This window comes from Myxine glutinosa, chromosome 1 (assembly GCF_964187855.1).
Source record: "Myxine glutinosa chromosome 1, kmMyxGlut1.1, whole genome shotgun sequence".
Lineage (NCBI taxonomy): Eukaryota > Metazoa > Chordata > Myxini > Myxiniformes > Myxinidae > Myxine > Myxine glutinosa.
This window is the reverse complement of record NC_136261.1, coordinates 119,620,068-119,635,816: the sequence shown is the minus strand read 5'-3', so window position 1 is coordinate 119,635,816 and position 15,749 is coordinate 119,620,068. Positions and strand designations below refer to the sequence as shown.

Sequence of the window (15,749 nt, the reverse complement as noted above, 5' to 3'; positions counted from 1 at the left end):
AATAATGTTGAGAGCTTTAGGTTCTCGAGAATTCAGAAGAAAGAGTAATGAGTATGCCACCACATTTGGGGAGCAATACTCCATTGGCCTACATACAAAGGTCTCATAAGCTGTGGGTCATTTTTGATTTTTCAAGGAATGACTTGGGAGGACACCCAGTCAGTCTCCTGTTGGTTTTGGAAGTCAACTTTGCTGGATGGTCAGTCCAGAAGAAGTTTTAGCTCATAGTGAGGCCAAGTTCAAGGGGTAGAAGGAGACTATTCGGCCCATCAAAGCCTGCGCTAGTAGTACCAACTTATGGTTGCTTGTCCGTGCTCTATCCTTTTAAATGCTAAGCGTCAAGCAAGGAAGCAGCACATACCATTTGCAAAGTCTTTGATATGAATCCGCCAGGGTTCAAACCACCAATAAGGCAGTGGGTATGAGGCGACATATCCGGATAGGTTGGGTACACGATATTTGGAGGCAAATTTTTGGTTGAGGCCTTCTGCTTTGTCTTGAGCACAATTTTGGTGAGGTTATTTGAGTTGATGGAAGAATTGGACAGGAAAGAATGGAAAAGCTTACACCAGAGATAGACTTGACAAGGCCTCAGGACTTTGAGGAAGGAGATTATTTGGAGAGATTAGCAAGATTATATTTTCTGGCTTGCTTAAGGGTGGATGCACAATTATTGCCAGAAGTACAGAGTGACCAAAAGTTAGTTGCACCTAGTCGAGTACGTTCAACTTCCATTTTACATGTTCACCTTCAACCTTCCAAAGGAAGATGTTTGATCGCAACTGCCTCACGACAGGATACCAGGGCCAAAAGGATGGATGGGATAGCCAGAGATAACATGGGATTAAATCAGTGCATGGGATAAATCAGTGCATGGGATAAATCAGTGCATGGGATAAATCAGATGCCGTGTAGATGGCAATCCTATCCTCTTGTGAGAGGGAATGTTACAGTCCCTGCCAGTTGGCCTGCATAAACAGCCAGATTCCACAGCATTGAAGTTTATCCCTAACAATTGGCAGAGACATGGGTTTTGTTTTACAAGAACATGGTCTGATGAGCAAAGAGGGAGTGATGAACAAGAGATGTTGGATGGAAATTTTGTCATTACCGGATCCAGAAAGGAGGATGTACTGTTAGCAGAGATGCAGGTTGGAAAGTTCACACATTGAGTAATACCTACAGAGTTGCAACAGGCCTAAACCTCAATGCCATGCAAAGCTCTTCTTGCAAAGCAGACATTTTCTGTAGGTTTTCATGCAAATCAGGATAGAAACAGAAGAGGACGGAATAAGACATCTGGGAGCGCGTTGTGCGTGTGATGTTTGGGAAGGGCAGAAAAGGGAGAAAGAAATATTCTGTGCGGTGAAAAGAAGAATTTTTAAATTGTATTGAAAAATAAAGAAGTTCTGTAAGTAAGAAAGAAAAAGGAAAGAGGTTATCAATAGTAGAAGGATCATGAGAATGAGAAAATGAAGGAGTAAGAGGAAAGAATGAGAAAAGAAAGAGAATTTGCCAGGTTTTGTTTTTCATTTTTGAGAAGTTTGAAAAGGGAGAAGGATCAAGGATACCTGAATGGAGAGGAAACCCATGAGAGAAGGAAGGAGTTAACATGTAAGACTTAACACACAAGCATGCGGCATAGCCGTAGCCTATAGACAAAGCCAACCTAAAAAACTAGAGAGTTCATAGAACACGATACCCCGCACAGTTACTTCAATTTTAATAAAATAGTTTTAAAATTTTAACGATCGTTTAAAAAAATCCGAATGTTTATTGCTATTGAAATAGCTCAGAAGCTTTCCCAAGCATCAAACCATTGAACCTTTATTTTGAAAATTGAAGTAATGTAAAACTGGAGGTTCTTGGAAGTAAAAAGGAGGCGATTTGTGTTATCCAGTGTTCAAGTATAAAATTAAATTTAAGTCCAAGTTTAAAGGTATATAAATAAATAAAAAATCAGTTTTTACCACTGTTGACAGTGCCTATTACATCACCCGATATAACATAACACGTTACATTAGTTATTCGTGCTTGTTGTTTGTGTCCATTATGACGTCCTAAACAGTAAGTTTCCTCGTGTTTAGAATGATTTTCAATTCTGTTTGACTGCCCGGCAGACAGAGTAAAAATATCATCTCACTCCTATATGGTATACTGTACCTGTACTTAGTTTTTGAAGTATGTCTCGTAGAGTTAGGAAAACCATGTGCACTCACAAATTATGCTGGCAACTGAAGCTCATGTATTGTTTTTTTTATTAGTCCCCTACCTGTTTCACTAGAGGGGACTATAGGTTTGTTCTCCATCTGTCTATCCATCCATCCATCCCACCTATGGTTTGTCAGACTTTTTCCCCCCATATCCTGACATTTTTTTTTGGATAAAAGATCGAGGCTCTTGTAAGAGATAACATTAATCACAAAAAAAACAAACGGACATATAAAACATATAATAAAGGGAGCGGGAGACAAGATGGGGAGAGAGAGGGAAGCACACAAGTACAACAGCAGACAACAGGGACGTTGGGAGATCTGAGGGAGGGAGAGGGCTTGGGGGGGAGGCGGCATGGGAAGGGGGTGGGGGGGGGAGGTATAAAATACTTGGATACTGCTGGGACTTCCAGGAAAGAAGTTGGTATTTCAATTTTTTTTGGCTACAGTGCATTCAAAAAGTATTCAGACCCCTTCACGTTTTTCACATTTTGTTATGTTGCAGCCTTATGCTGAAATCGTTTAAATTCATTTTTCCCTCATCAATCTACACTCAATACCCCATACTGACAAAGACAAAACAGGTTTTAGAAAGTTTTGCAAATTTATTAAAAAGAAAAAGCTGAAATATCGCATTGACATAAGTATTCAGACCCTTTGCTATGACACTTGAAATTTAGCTCAGATGCCTCCCATTTCTCTTGATCATCTTTGAGATGTTTCTACACCTTGATTGGAGTCCACCTGTGGTAAATTCAATTGATTGGACATGATTTGGAAAGGCACACAGCTGTCTATATAAGGTCTCACAGCTGACAATGCATATCAGAGCAAAAACCAAGCCATGAGGTCGAAGGAACTGCCTGCAGAGCTCAAAGACAGGATTGTGTCGAGGCACAGATCTGGGGAAGCCTGCAAAAAAAAAAAATTCTGCTGCATTGAATGTTCCCAAGAGCACAGTGGCCTCCATAATTCTTAAATGGAAGAAGTTTGGAACAGCCAGGACTCTTCCTAGAGCTGGCCGCCCAGCCAAACTGAGCAATCTGGGGAGAAAGACCTTGGTAATAGAGGTGACCAAGAACCCGATGGTCACTCTGGCTGAGCTCCAGAGATCCTGTGTGGAGATGGGAGAAACTTCCAGAAGGACAACCATCACTGCAACACTCCACCGATCTGGGCTCTATGGCAGAGTGGCAAGAAGGAAGCCTCTCCTCAGTGAAAGACACATGAAAGCCCGCTTGGAGTTTGCAAAAAAGCACCTAAAGGACTCTCAGACTGTTGAGAAACAAGATTCTGTGGGCTTTCATGTGTCCTTCACTGAGGAGAGGCTTCCAACTTGCCACTCTGCCATAAAGCCCAGATGTGCAAGGAGGCGGGGCCAAAGGAACAGGCCCACGTGACCAAGTACGGATCGGGAACACCACCAGCAAGTGACCAAGGGGGTGGTGAAACCTCCCCGAATGAAAGGGGGAAGGAAAACTGAAACTTTCCTGGGAGAAGGAAGGATTGAAGGCCAGCATGCGACCAACCTCAGCCAATGGGAGGCTGTGGAACATATTGGGGGCGTGGGCAGGTCTGATAAAACCCCCGTCCAGCGCATTTTCATGCTCTTGCTTTGTGATTTTGCTGCGCCACGACCTCCTGCTCTGGACTCTCTTGCTTTCGGCTCCACCAGACGACTGCTCTGGCCTTTGTGCTCTTGCCCGGGACCCTCTTGCCTTTGTCCTTCGACGACGCTTCTTGCTTGTTCAACCTGTGCTGAAGTTCGTCCGTGACGACTTCGAGGCGGCGGTTTGTCCTTCGGACCTGACCTTGTCCCGGCTGTACGTGAGGACCGAACTGCGCACACCATGTGGCCACTTTCGAGTCAGTCCCTGCGAAGCACCATTGGTACCAATAACCAGAGTGTTATTCCCTGAGTGAGTGTGAGAGTGTGAAGGCGCCAGTGGGGTTTATTATTAGGTAAGGAATTGATAAGCTGCATCTTTGTCTGTTTCTCTGTGCCTTCAAAATAAAAGGCTGTACATTTCGTTGTTACATTCCAACCTGTTCGTATACGTCTTTTCTCCATTGGCCGAGCATCATCCGAGACCGAATTTGGCGGTTTGAATCAGGTACATAAATCACGTAAGGTAACGCCGCTTTCCACACCGTGCAAATCCGCTCGGCCTGCAATTGAATAAGGTGTGTGAAAGCGAGGGTTCTATTCCCGGTTTCTTCGGTCACGTGTCTTGAAGGTATTTGGGATATTTGGACCAGCAAACTCTTCGGCGCGTGGCTGGGAGATTGGCGATCGGAATTGCTTAGCAATCCGTCAATCATGAGTCTAGTCGCTCACAGTCGGCGGCCTCAGTGGAACCAGAGTTTGTGGGGAAACGGGGCATAAACCCCCCCCTTAGTTCGTCGACGAACCCGGGATCCGCAACAATATATATATGTAAATACAGTATATCTCTCCTTCCACTACCCCTCCCTTCCCTCCTCTCCATCTTCCCCCTCCCCTCCCTCTACACCCCTTGCACCCTCTTCCCAACCCTCATTTCCTCCCCTTCCTCCCACTCCAATCCTGGGAATTTCCCCGGGCAACATTGTGGACTCCAGCTAGTCACTATAATACTCTCCTCCATTGTGCCCGTCTGCCCATTCATAAGAGTGGCTCCATTCTTCTGGGAAGGGCTTCAAATATAAATCTCCACCATTTTGTTTGCTCCACATAGCTTTGAGGCCCGTTTTGTTAGGCTCGCACTTTCTGACTACCTCATGGCTTTACCTCAACTCTAATTCACCATCTGATTTCATTTTCAAGAGCCACTAAGGTGGTTTTAGGCTTAGATTCAACAAAAGTTGAGAAAATCGGTGAAATGTATTCTAATATCTGTTTTGAATGTATCTGGTCGGATGCGATGTGGGGACGGGGAAAGGAGAGAAGGGAGGGGGTTGGAGAAGAGGTTAGCATTGGGTTCCCTTCTAGAAATTAGTTATTTTTAATATTACTTTGTAAAAAAAAAGTACAGCGACTGAATACTGAAGTTAGGGATGGAACCATAGTCAAATTATATTTTTTCATATTCCTGGGGTGTATATAGAGTTTAGTTTAAGCGAGTTAACTATTTTCCAACTATGTAAAAGAGAACCATGACAATTACAACTGCATATGGGCAGGGTACAGCCCGAAGTACCCCGTGGGGGACCCCACTCCCTCTCGTCAAAACTCAAGGTGGGGAACCCGATCGAAGCAAGGGTGGAAATCACTCCATTTATGATGACGAAACGTCTGATTCCCGAAGTGGAGATCGGTTTCTGAGGTTTGGGACATGGAATGTAGGGACAATGACAGGGAGATCAGGAGAAGTGGTGGAAGTATTGGTCAGAAGAAGAGTGGACATATGTTGTGTGCAAGAGATGAGATGGAAGGGAAGTGGTGTGAGAGTGGTGAAGGGTAGGCAGGGACAGAAATACAAGTTTGTGTGGCAAGGATGCCCAGAGGGCATGCATGGTGTTGGTGTCCTGTTTTCTGAGGAGTTTGTAGACAGTGTGGTGAGTGTGACTAGATTGAGTGAAAGGTTGATGATGGTGAAAATGATGATAGGAAAGCTCTTGGTGAACGTCATCTCGGGATATGCTCCCCAGGTTGGTCGGAGCGATGAAGAGAAGGCCAAGTTCTGGTGTGCAATGGAGAAGCTGATGGAAAACGTGAAAGATGAGGGAGTTGTTGTGGTAGGAGGAGACCTAAATGGACAGGTGGGAAGGAGTATGGACGGTTTTGAGGGAGTTCATGGGGGTTACGGATATGGTGTGAGATATGGAGAAGGTGAAAGGATTTTGGAGTTTGCTGATGGAGCTGATTTGTTGATTTGTAATACTCAGTTCCAGAAAGAGGATAATAAGCTTGTTACATACACGTCAGGTGGGTTGACGACAACCGTTGACTACCTGATGGTGCGTAGGCGAGATAGGGGGCACTTCCGGGACACAAAAGTGATCCCGGGGGAGGAGGCTGTTTCACAGCACCACTTGGTTGTCTGTGACATAAGGGTGAAAGGTGCGAGGAGAGCTCGGCGGGTGAAGTACGAACCGAGAATGAAGGTGTGGAGGTTGAAAGAGGTGACAGTAAGGGAGGCATTAAAAGAGAGGCTGAGGAGGGTAGAGGATGATGTGGTTGAGCTTGAAAGTGGTTGGATGTCAATGAAAGCTAGTCTGTTGGGAGCCGTTGGTGAGGTATGTGGATGGACAAAAGGACCACCGAGGCACTCGGAAACATTGTGGTGGGATGATGAAGTTGGAAAGAAGATTGACGAGAAGAGGAAGAAGTTCAAGGAGTGGCAGAAGGCGAAGGGTACGGGGGCAGAAAAAGCAGAGCATGAAAGTTATAAGGCAGCCAAGAAGACTGCAAAGAAAGAGGTAGCAAAGGCGCAGGAGGCATGTAGTACATGGTGTTATGTAATTTGGATGCAAAATTTGCTATACTAGTGGAACCAAGGTTTTTTGGCATCCTAATATCATAGGCAACAAGACTAGAGTTGGTTCCATTTTTTTCAACGGCGTCTTCGGTGGCCATTTTTAATTTCAAAATGGCCACCATATTTTGGACTTTTGTACATATTGTCGCGCAACCGCCGAAATTAATATCAGACGGTCGCGGATGCCAATTGCGAAGGCTTTAATCCCTGAGGCGAAAACTCAATGGCGGACTCTGAAACCAAAGCTACCCAAGCGCGCGGGATGGAGGGGAGTGGCGAGAGCCCCTTCAGGCTTACCTGTTAAATCAATCACCCGGAAAACTGGGTTCAAGTATATGTACAGAAAATAATAGAAGGGTTTATTTAATGAAAAGCAAGGACACGAAAAGCACGCGCCGGTAAATCTAATTCCTAAATCGGGATCCTGCACACCAGATATCAAATACAAACGAGGGAATCTGAATTAAGGAAAATAACACGTCATGTACTGGTGAACGCACAACTCGGTCTTATCTGGTCTTTGTCTTTGGCCGCCGTCCAACACGCGGCTCCTTTCGTCCCGCGGCACGCCTCGCTCCAAGTTCCAAAGCACCGAGCACCGATCACCACGAGGTCGACCCTCGTACACGATTGACAAGCCAACTCGGATCTCACCGGGACGGCCAACTCAGGCAGTGAATCTTCCAGGAATCTGCAAGGAATCTGCTAGGAATCTCACTGGAATCTGCGAGCCAACGCAACCAGGGATCTCACGAAACTGCCAGGGCCAGGAATCTCACTAGTGCGCAACTGCTCAACTCATGCGTAACTCACTCGGGATCTCTGAACGACTCTCTCAACTCACAAACGAACTGCCCTCGCAACTCGGGATCCAACTCACAACTCTCCGAAATGGCGTTCGGCGCTCGTTAATATCCCCGGCCGGTGACGTCAGCTTTGGCGCGCTGCCAACCAATCAGAGCCTCGTAGCGTCCCGCCCTCTGTCGACCCGCTTCGCGCCTCCCGCGTCCATTCGCGCCAAACGAGCACAGCCCTCCTGGGCGTGGTACTCAAGGTAGATAGGCCTGTCCGGAGGTGTAGGTGTTGGCGGCCATTATCGGCGGTGTCCTGGCCTGGTCTCTTCCCAAGTCATGTCAGGGGAGGGCATTACTTAGTGTTGTACTAAAGGTCCTAACTAATGTCTAAGTGGTGTGCCGTGCCAAAAGGGACAAAGGTTTGGCTAACCAGGTGAGGACTCACAGGGACGCTACTCCTTAATCCCTACACTACTTATCACTCGAACCTCCTGGTAGATTCACAATTATACATCTTAACCGACAAAACGCCTACACATGAACTTATTACAGGGTAGTTTTCCTTACCGCGACACACGAAGCATGTTACCTACTCAGATCTAACTGCTCTACATATCACTACCCGCCAGACATAACAATATCTTTTTACATAAAACACTTTGACTATTTTTCTGGCATTTCTATAATTCCTTGTACAGAAAATCCCTGTGCATCTGAAATCTTCAGATGTGAGCCCTGAGAATATGCTGATACCAGGCACCAGCAGTTGGAGGGATTTTGTCTATCCCCCCAGATTGGTTCTTGAAACATTTCCATCTGAGTTTTCCAGCTGTTTTGGACAAGTCCCTTTTGGTGCTCATCAGCCGACACAGGAACTGCTCACATCCCGAGATAACACCTGCAGATGGCATCTCTTTAGTACCAAGTTGAGCCAATGCAGTGAGTTCATCTGGTGTTGCTTCATTAAATGCCTTGAAGGCAGATTTTTTTGCCTTTACTTCTTATGTGCCCACATGTGTCGCACCCTGTCATACTATGAAACCCGGGAAGTGCTGCAGCTTTTGATGGACCAAGACTGTCATATATTGGTTTCAGCAACACTTTTCTTCTCTTGTCACCTGTTCCCATAAGCATGGTTGTCTGAGAACCAAGAATTGGGAGTCTCCGTAGAGCAAGTACCATAACATCTGTGTCCTGGCTCATAATATGCACATTCTTTCCAGCTGCAGAGACCTCAGCTGCATGTAAAATAATTAAGGTGTCTGCTTCTTCTTGTGTACTGATGCCTGTTGATGGCTGAACATCTTCAATGTTACTTCTTACATGCAGACGTGTCACCGTGGCCACTGGAATCTTCAGCTGCATGACTTTGTCTGCCAGGTAGACTGTGAGGGAATCTTGAGTTTCATTGTTAGCCAGAAATAGGTTTGGGTCGTTGATAGGGGTTGTGTCAACAACAATGTAACCCATCGCCAATGATTGGCGCCCTAACTTGCGATGTCTGATGATATCCTTGATTGAGTTCTATCTTACATAATTATCAAAGATCACACGGCAACCTTCATAGTTTTTGCATCTACTTTCTATTGTCTTAAAAAAGGCATCCTCCCATATCATTGCAGGTTTTTGGTGACATTGCAGACATTACTTCATGAACTACTGACATGCCCTCAACAACCAAGAAAGTGTTCAAATGTGAATCAGTTGTCACCTCTCTGTTGGCTTTCTCTTCTATTGCCAAGCTTTCGAACACATGTATCAGATCACTTTTACTGTCTGAAGTTATCAGCGAGCCGTCAGTTTTCTTCAGAGTTGAATTGATGGCTGTGAACTCGTAATTGGAGATAACGTCAAGATAACTTGCGCGTGTTTTAGTTGCGCGCACGCTGCGCGTATATGCTTTAAATGCATATTTAACAACGCTAGCGCCTGTGAAAAGACACAGAAAGACTTGGATCAAAATATTACTAATATTTCTAAGACAAATATGCATTAAAAACTTACGTTTTGGATGTTATCAACAGTTTTTAGTAAAAATTAGCAATGGCGGTCATTTTGAATCTCTGTTAACCAAACTTATATATCATTGATTTATCTCATGAAGTTTTTAGATGTTTTAGTGGATTCCTCACAAACATAAGTGGTGAAAATCATAGGAAAAAGCATAACTTGTTGTGCTTTAGATGCAAATACTTCTTGAAAAATGCAAAATGTGGACGAAGACACCATTTAAAAAATGGAACCAACTCCAGTTTTGTTCGTTAGGGTGTAGGGAAGGTAAAAAAACATTGGTTCCACTAGTATAGCAAATTTTGCACGCACATCAAATAATTCTACATAACACCATGTACTATGTAGGAAAATGTTCGGAGAACGCTTGGAATCTGCCATGATCTTTCTTGGGAAAACCACATTTCCAAGCTGGCCTCCAAAGCCAGTCGCCGACTGGGCATCCTCCGTCGTGCGAAGTCCTTCCTTGGCACACCTGAGCTCCTCACCACATACAAGGCTTTCATCCGCAGCTCAATGGAATACTGTTCCCCCCTCTGGGCTGGTGCTCCTGCCTCACACCTTGCTCGGCTTCACGCTGTTGAGGCCAAAGCTTTCAGAATCATTGGAATCTCCTGCGATGTAGTCAACGCCGAGGGCCTTTCACTCACTCACCGCAGGCAGGTTGGTGGTCTTTCTGTCTTCTACCGACTCCTCTCCGGCCTTGCTCCCCCAGCTCTCTCTGTGCTCTGTCCCCCCAATATTCCTTCAGGTCGCACAAGATCTGCCTGCAACCCTCTTCTGGTTAAACTGCCAAAGTCTAGGCTCTCTGCTCACCTTCACTCTTTCATTCCCCTTTTCTCCCGCCTCTGGAACAAACTCCCCCACTCCCTTCAATCCCACTCCTCCCTCCAGGTCTTTAAAACAGCTGTTCACCACTATCTCTTATCTTCCCCCATCGAAAACCTTGATCTTTTCTACCCCCGGTAATTCACCCCAGAGTCCTTGCAGTGTTCATATGTTTTAATCCTCTCCCACCTCCCCCCAAGTCCTCCCGATGTCCCTGCTCTCAAATGTTGTGTTTGTGTCCTTCCCCCTCTCTTTTGTGTCCTTCCCCCTCTCTCCCCATCTTGTCTGCCGCTCCCCTTGTTTTTTGTGTTTTGTGTGTCGGTTTGTCTTTTTGTGTGATTAATGTTAGCTCTTTCACGAGCCTCGATCTTGTATACAACAAAAAAAAAAAAAAAAAAAATCGGAAGAGGGTCAGAGAGCGGTATTCAGGATTGAAAAGCAGATGGTGAAAGAGAGGTGTGATGTGATGGGGGTGAGTTGCTTGAAGGATGAAGTGGGACAAATCGTTGTAGACCCAGATGGAATTAAAGGAAGGTGGAAGAGATATATGGAAATGCTGTTGAATGCAGAGAATGATTGGGATGGCAACATAGAGAGTAACCCAGTTTTAGGACCGGCAGAGAAGATAACTGAGAAGGAAGTTGAGGAAGCGATAAAAGCAATGAAGAGTAGAAAAGCGAGAGGGCCGACGGGAGTTGTGGGAGATATGTTGAAGGCAGAAGGAAGTTGGGGTGTGAAGAGAATGACAAAGATCTGTAATGTGGTGGTGAAAGAAGGCCGCATTCCAGTGTATTGGGAACTGAGTACCCTCGTCCCTCCATACAAGGGGAAAGGTGACCGTCTGGACTGTGGCTCGTATCGAGCGATAAAGTTATTGGAGCATGGAATGAAGGTATTGGAAAGGGTGTTGGAGAGGAGTATAAGGAAGAAAGTGAAGATCGATGAAATGCAGTTTGGAATTATGCCAGGAAGAGGCACGACAGACGCGTTTTTTATTGTAAGGCAGTTGCAGGAGAATTACATGGAGAAGAGGAAGAAGTTGTTTCTTGGGTTTGTTGATCTGGAGAAAGCATTCGATAGGGTTCCACACAAAGTAGTGACATGGGCATTGAGGAAGTTAGGAGTGGAGGATTGGTTGATCAGAGTAGTGATGGCAATATACAAAAGAGCGCGCACAGCTGTAAGGACGAAAGACGGGAACAGTGGTGAGTTTGAGGTGAAGGTGGGAGTGCATCAGGGGTCGGTACTAAGGCCACTACTATTTGTAGCTGTGATGGAGGTGCTGGCTCAGAACGTAAAGGAGGGTTTACCGTGGGAGTTGTTGTATGCAGATGATCTGGTGTTGATTGCGGAAAGTATGGATGGACTGAAGGAAAAGATGAACAAGTGGAAGGAATGTATGGGGACAAAAGGTCTGAAGGTGAATATCGGAAAGACGAAGGTGATGGCAAGTGGTAAAGCATGTGGTGAGGTGGAAAGAACTGGGAAGTGGCCGTGTGCTGTGTGCAGGAAGGGTGTCGGAGTGAACTCCATTCAATGTGCAATGTGCGCTGAGTGGGTTCATCAAAAATGTAGTGGTCTGAGAGGGTCATTAACCAGTGTGGCAGCTACATTCAAATGTAAGGTGTGCACAGAGGGAGCTGCAGATGGAGGAAATGTTGAGTTGGATCTTGGAGACGGCGTGAAGCTGGAAGGTGTGAAAACATTTTTCTACCTCGGAGACATGCTGAATGGAGAAGGTGGATCAGACTCGGCAATGGTTGCTAGAGTGAGATGTGCATGGAAGAAGTTTCGGGAACTGAGTGACGTGCTGATGAGGAGGGGAGTGTCGTTGAAGCTGAAGGGAAAGGTGTATGCTGAATGTGTAAGAAGTGTTATGACTTATGGGAGCGAGACATGGGTAATGAACGTAGAGCAGCAACGAAGGCTGGAAAGGGTGGAAATGCGAATGGTTCGGTGGATGTGTGGAGTATCGTTGAGAGAGAGGAAGACAATTGATGAATTGCGAAAGATGATGGGAATAGAGCCTGTGATTGATGCTGTGAAGAGAAACAGGTTGAGATGGTTTGGTCATGTGTTGAGGAAGGATGAAAGTGACTGGTTGAGAAGAGTGGTGGAAATGAATGTAGAAGGAAGTAGAGGACGGGGAAGACCGAGAAAGACTTGCCTAAAGATGGTGGAAGAAGAAATGCGGGCAAGGGGGTTAACAAGGGGAGATGCAGAAAATAGGGCAAAATGGAGAAGATTGTCATGGGGACCGCAAGGCTAACCCCCGCTCTAGCAGGGGAAAATGGCCTTAAAATGCATGTTGTTGTGTTTGTTGTAAATAAAAAAAACTTCAAAACACTTTGTACGTAATAAATTGTATATGCTGACTAACTATGGAACACAATATGTATTAAATAATAACGATTGGGTTTAAGTAATTTTTCAATTGTAAAGCGAAGTACTGTAAAATGGGGTGAATCGGGACAGCAAGGTGAAAAGGGACACAAAATGAAAAAAAGTTCGGAAACGTTTTTCGCTGAAAATTGATAACCATACTGATTTGTTGATACTGTATTTGGGTTGAAAGTGTTCTCTTGTTTTTTAAAAAAGCAACTTATAGTCCCTATTAACCCCATATATGGGTTAAATAGGAATAAATAGGATTTTTATGGCTGTCCCTATTCACCCCGTTTTACGGGTGAATAGGGACAGTCACTAATACAAAAAAATAATAATCAAGAAATAGGGACAGTTTGGAGAAACTTTTTATCCCATATTTTTTTTCATTGGCACCGTGGTTTATATTATGGGTGCGTATTATGTGCATCCATCTGAGCTATCAATTTAGCAATAAGTTGGAAACTCAGGATTGTTTCTTGATTATTATTTTTTTGTATTAGTGACTGTCCCTATTCACCCGTAAAACGGGGTAAAACGAGTTGCCACCCGTAAAACGGGGTGAATAGGGATAGCCATAAAAAATCCTATTTATTCCCATTTAACCCATATATGGGGTTAATAGGAACTATAAGTTGCTTTTTAAAAACAAGAGAACACTTTCAACCCAAATATCAACAAATCAGTATGGTTATCAATTTTCAGCGAAAAAAGTTTCCGAACTTTTTTTCAGTTTGTGTCCCTGTTCACCTTGCTGTCCCTATTCCCCCCATTTACGGTATATATGATTCTTTCAACTTTAAAAATGAACAACAGACGTCAGTCAGTCAAGTTAAGGTGGAAGTGTCACTCATCCCCCTACCCTCCCTCCTCTCATCCCCTGTGTGCGATGCTCTCCCTTGTGCAATGTGGGATGGAGATGAGTGAGGGTTGAAGAGGAATGAGGTGGGAAGGAGTGAGGAGGGAAAGGCGGAGAGTGAGGGGGGAAGTGAGTGGTATGGAAAGGAGAGGGGTGAGTGGGGATGGAGAGGTGGTGTGAGAAGGGGGGAAAGGAGTGAGGGGTAAAGAGGATGGAGGTGTGAGGGGAGAGTCGATGAGTGAGGGGTGAAGAGGAGTTAGGGGTCACATAGTAAATTAATTGTGTAGATTACATAATTTGTGGATTTGACGAGTTGCCAGTAACCATTTTGTAAAACTCTTCGTGCAGCATCTAACTCAAGATGTCCAAATGTTATACATGTCTATGTCCGTGGGGTTTCCATGGGTGCCCCACTAGTAAATTCTAATATGTCATAATGAGCAAAACGTAGTTGATCAACATAACTGTTGTAAATCGCTCCTTTCCTCTTCCATCTCCAAGCACTGTATGACGTCATCACCGTAGGGGGCCCAGTGATGACGCACACACGCAAAGGTTTTCACTCCGGTTTCTTTCTCTCTTGTCCGGGCGATATCTCTGCCATCCTTTGAGCTAGGAAGCTGAAATTTGGGCACAGTAGTGAGCACGTGCTTTGGCAAAAACTGCATGTCTTATTTTTTGATTAATCAATTAATTGCTTAATTACTTAATTGTTATCGATTTATTAAGTACTTATTTATTTTCTTTCCCATCTGGGCAACATCCCAGGCACCTTTTGAGCTAGGAAGCTGATATATGGACATGGCAATAAGCAAGGGATTTGGCTGTAAAGGGTATTTTTGATTTATCTATTAATCAATTAATTATTCGATTCATTCATAAATTTCCAAAAAGTTACAGATTGGGATGAAACAGTGGTGGTGTAAGTATGCTATTAGCCAATTGATTACGAAATTAATTATTTTACGATTTTATTTGCATAATTAATCAATCAATTAATTGTACACCGCTACCTCTCACTTCCATCTCCATGTGCTGCACGGTGATGCCACGTGCTGGAGGACATGTTATTTATTTATTTGGCATGGGGGTGGTGTAGTTTGAATGCAGCTCTACTTGTCAAATGTTTGTTTCAAACTCACGATTACTGCCATGACACCTTTTTGTGTTTTTTCCTTCAATACTTTTATATGAACAAGCTTGCATGCTAGAACGCCCCTTTAAATCCTCACCTGCAAACTCTCACCTTTACCTTTTTTCATTCTCACATAAATGGATAGCTGTGACTGAGGTTTCATTTTGGGCGTTGGCCAATGATATATTGAATCTGTATGAGTTGAAAGCAATTGGTGGTGAGGAGACTTTTTTTCTCCAGGTACTGACAGAGTCAACAAAGAAAGTAAACAGGTGGTGAAGGTATTTCTGGGTAATTCTGCCAAATTTTATCTCAAAGGGAACACAAGCACTGGAGACATGTTTGCTGTCGAATGGACCTTTCAAAAGTCTCAGAGTCAGGTGAGTAAAAGATAAATCTACAGATGAAATGTTCCATTTTGTTACTTTAGCCAAAAGGTGAGAGTACCTGAAACTGGAAATATGATATAGAGCTTTTTCAGCAGACATCACAACATCACGTGGCTTCTATTGTTAACCAGTTAGTGAGGAATTTTATGAATCAGTTATTACAATACCATACATGTGTTGTATACATATATATACCAATACCATACATGTGTTGTATACATATATACCAATACCATACATGTGTTGTATACATATATACCAATACCATACATGTGTTGTATATACATATATACCAATACCATACATGTGTTGTATACATATTGTTATGAATTTGGGTAGAGGAATATCTAGAGCCAGATAGATCTGTATAGGTAGGTATCCGACTGTCGTGATAGGGAATCTACCTGTAATAAGTTCTATGTTTAGTCCAGTTTGTCGGTATAAGCTGTATTGGCGTCCCCGCCGCGAGGGGAGGGGGGGGCGTGGCTTGCTAAATAGTGCAGGGATTATGGATAAACTTCCCTCGTTCGTCGTTTCCCCCCTGTCGCCAAACCTTTGTCCCTTATAGCAACGCATTCTCATATAAACACTTAGATAGGTCCTTAGTGCACACATTAATTAGTTCCCCTCCCTTACAACAATGACCTTGGAAGAAAACAGGCAGGAAGCCAGATTG

The 15,749-nt window shown here is 44.3% G+C and overlaps 1 protein-coding gene across 6 annotated transcripts in view; it reads left to right on the top strand.

Annotated features, from left to right (window-relative positions):
- The window catches only part of LOC137427886 (uncharacterized), a 157,058-nt gene that overhangs the window by 19,671 nt on the left and 121,638 nt on the right, over nt 1–15,749 (top strand). For all 6 annotated transcript variants that reach the window (XR_010984604.2, XR_010984605.2, XM_078776538.1 and 3 more), the window contains exon 4: nt 14,925–15,064. Coding sequence is in view for 4 of the 6 variants with exons in the window: in XM_078776538.1 (XP_078632664.1) it covers nt 14,925–15,064 (140 nt within the window). In the remaining 2 variants the exon portion in view is untranslated. The remainder of the gene's footprint in view (nt 1–14,924; nt 15,065–15,749) is intronic.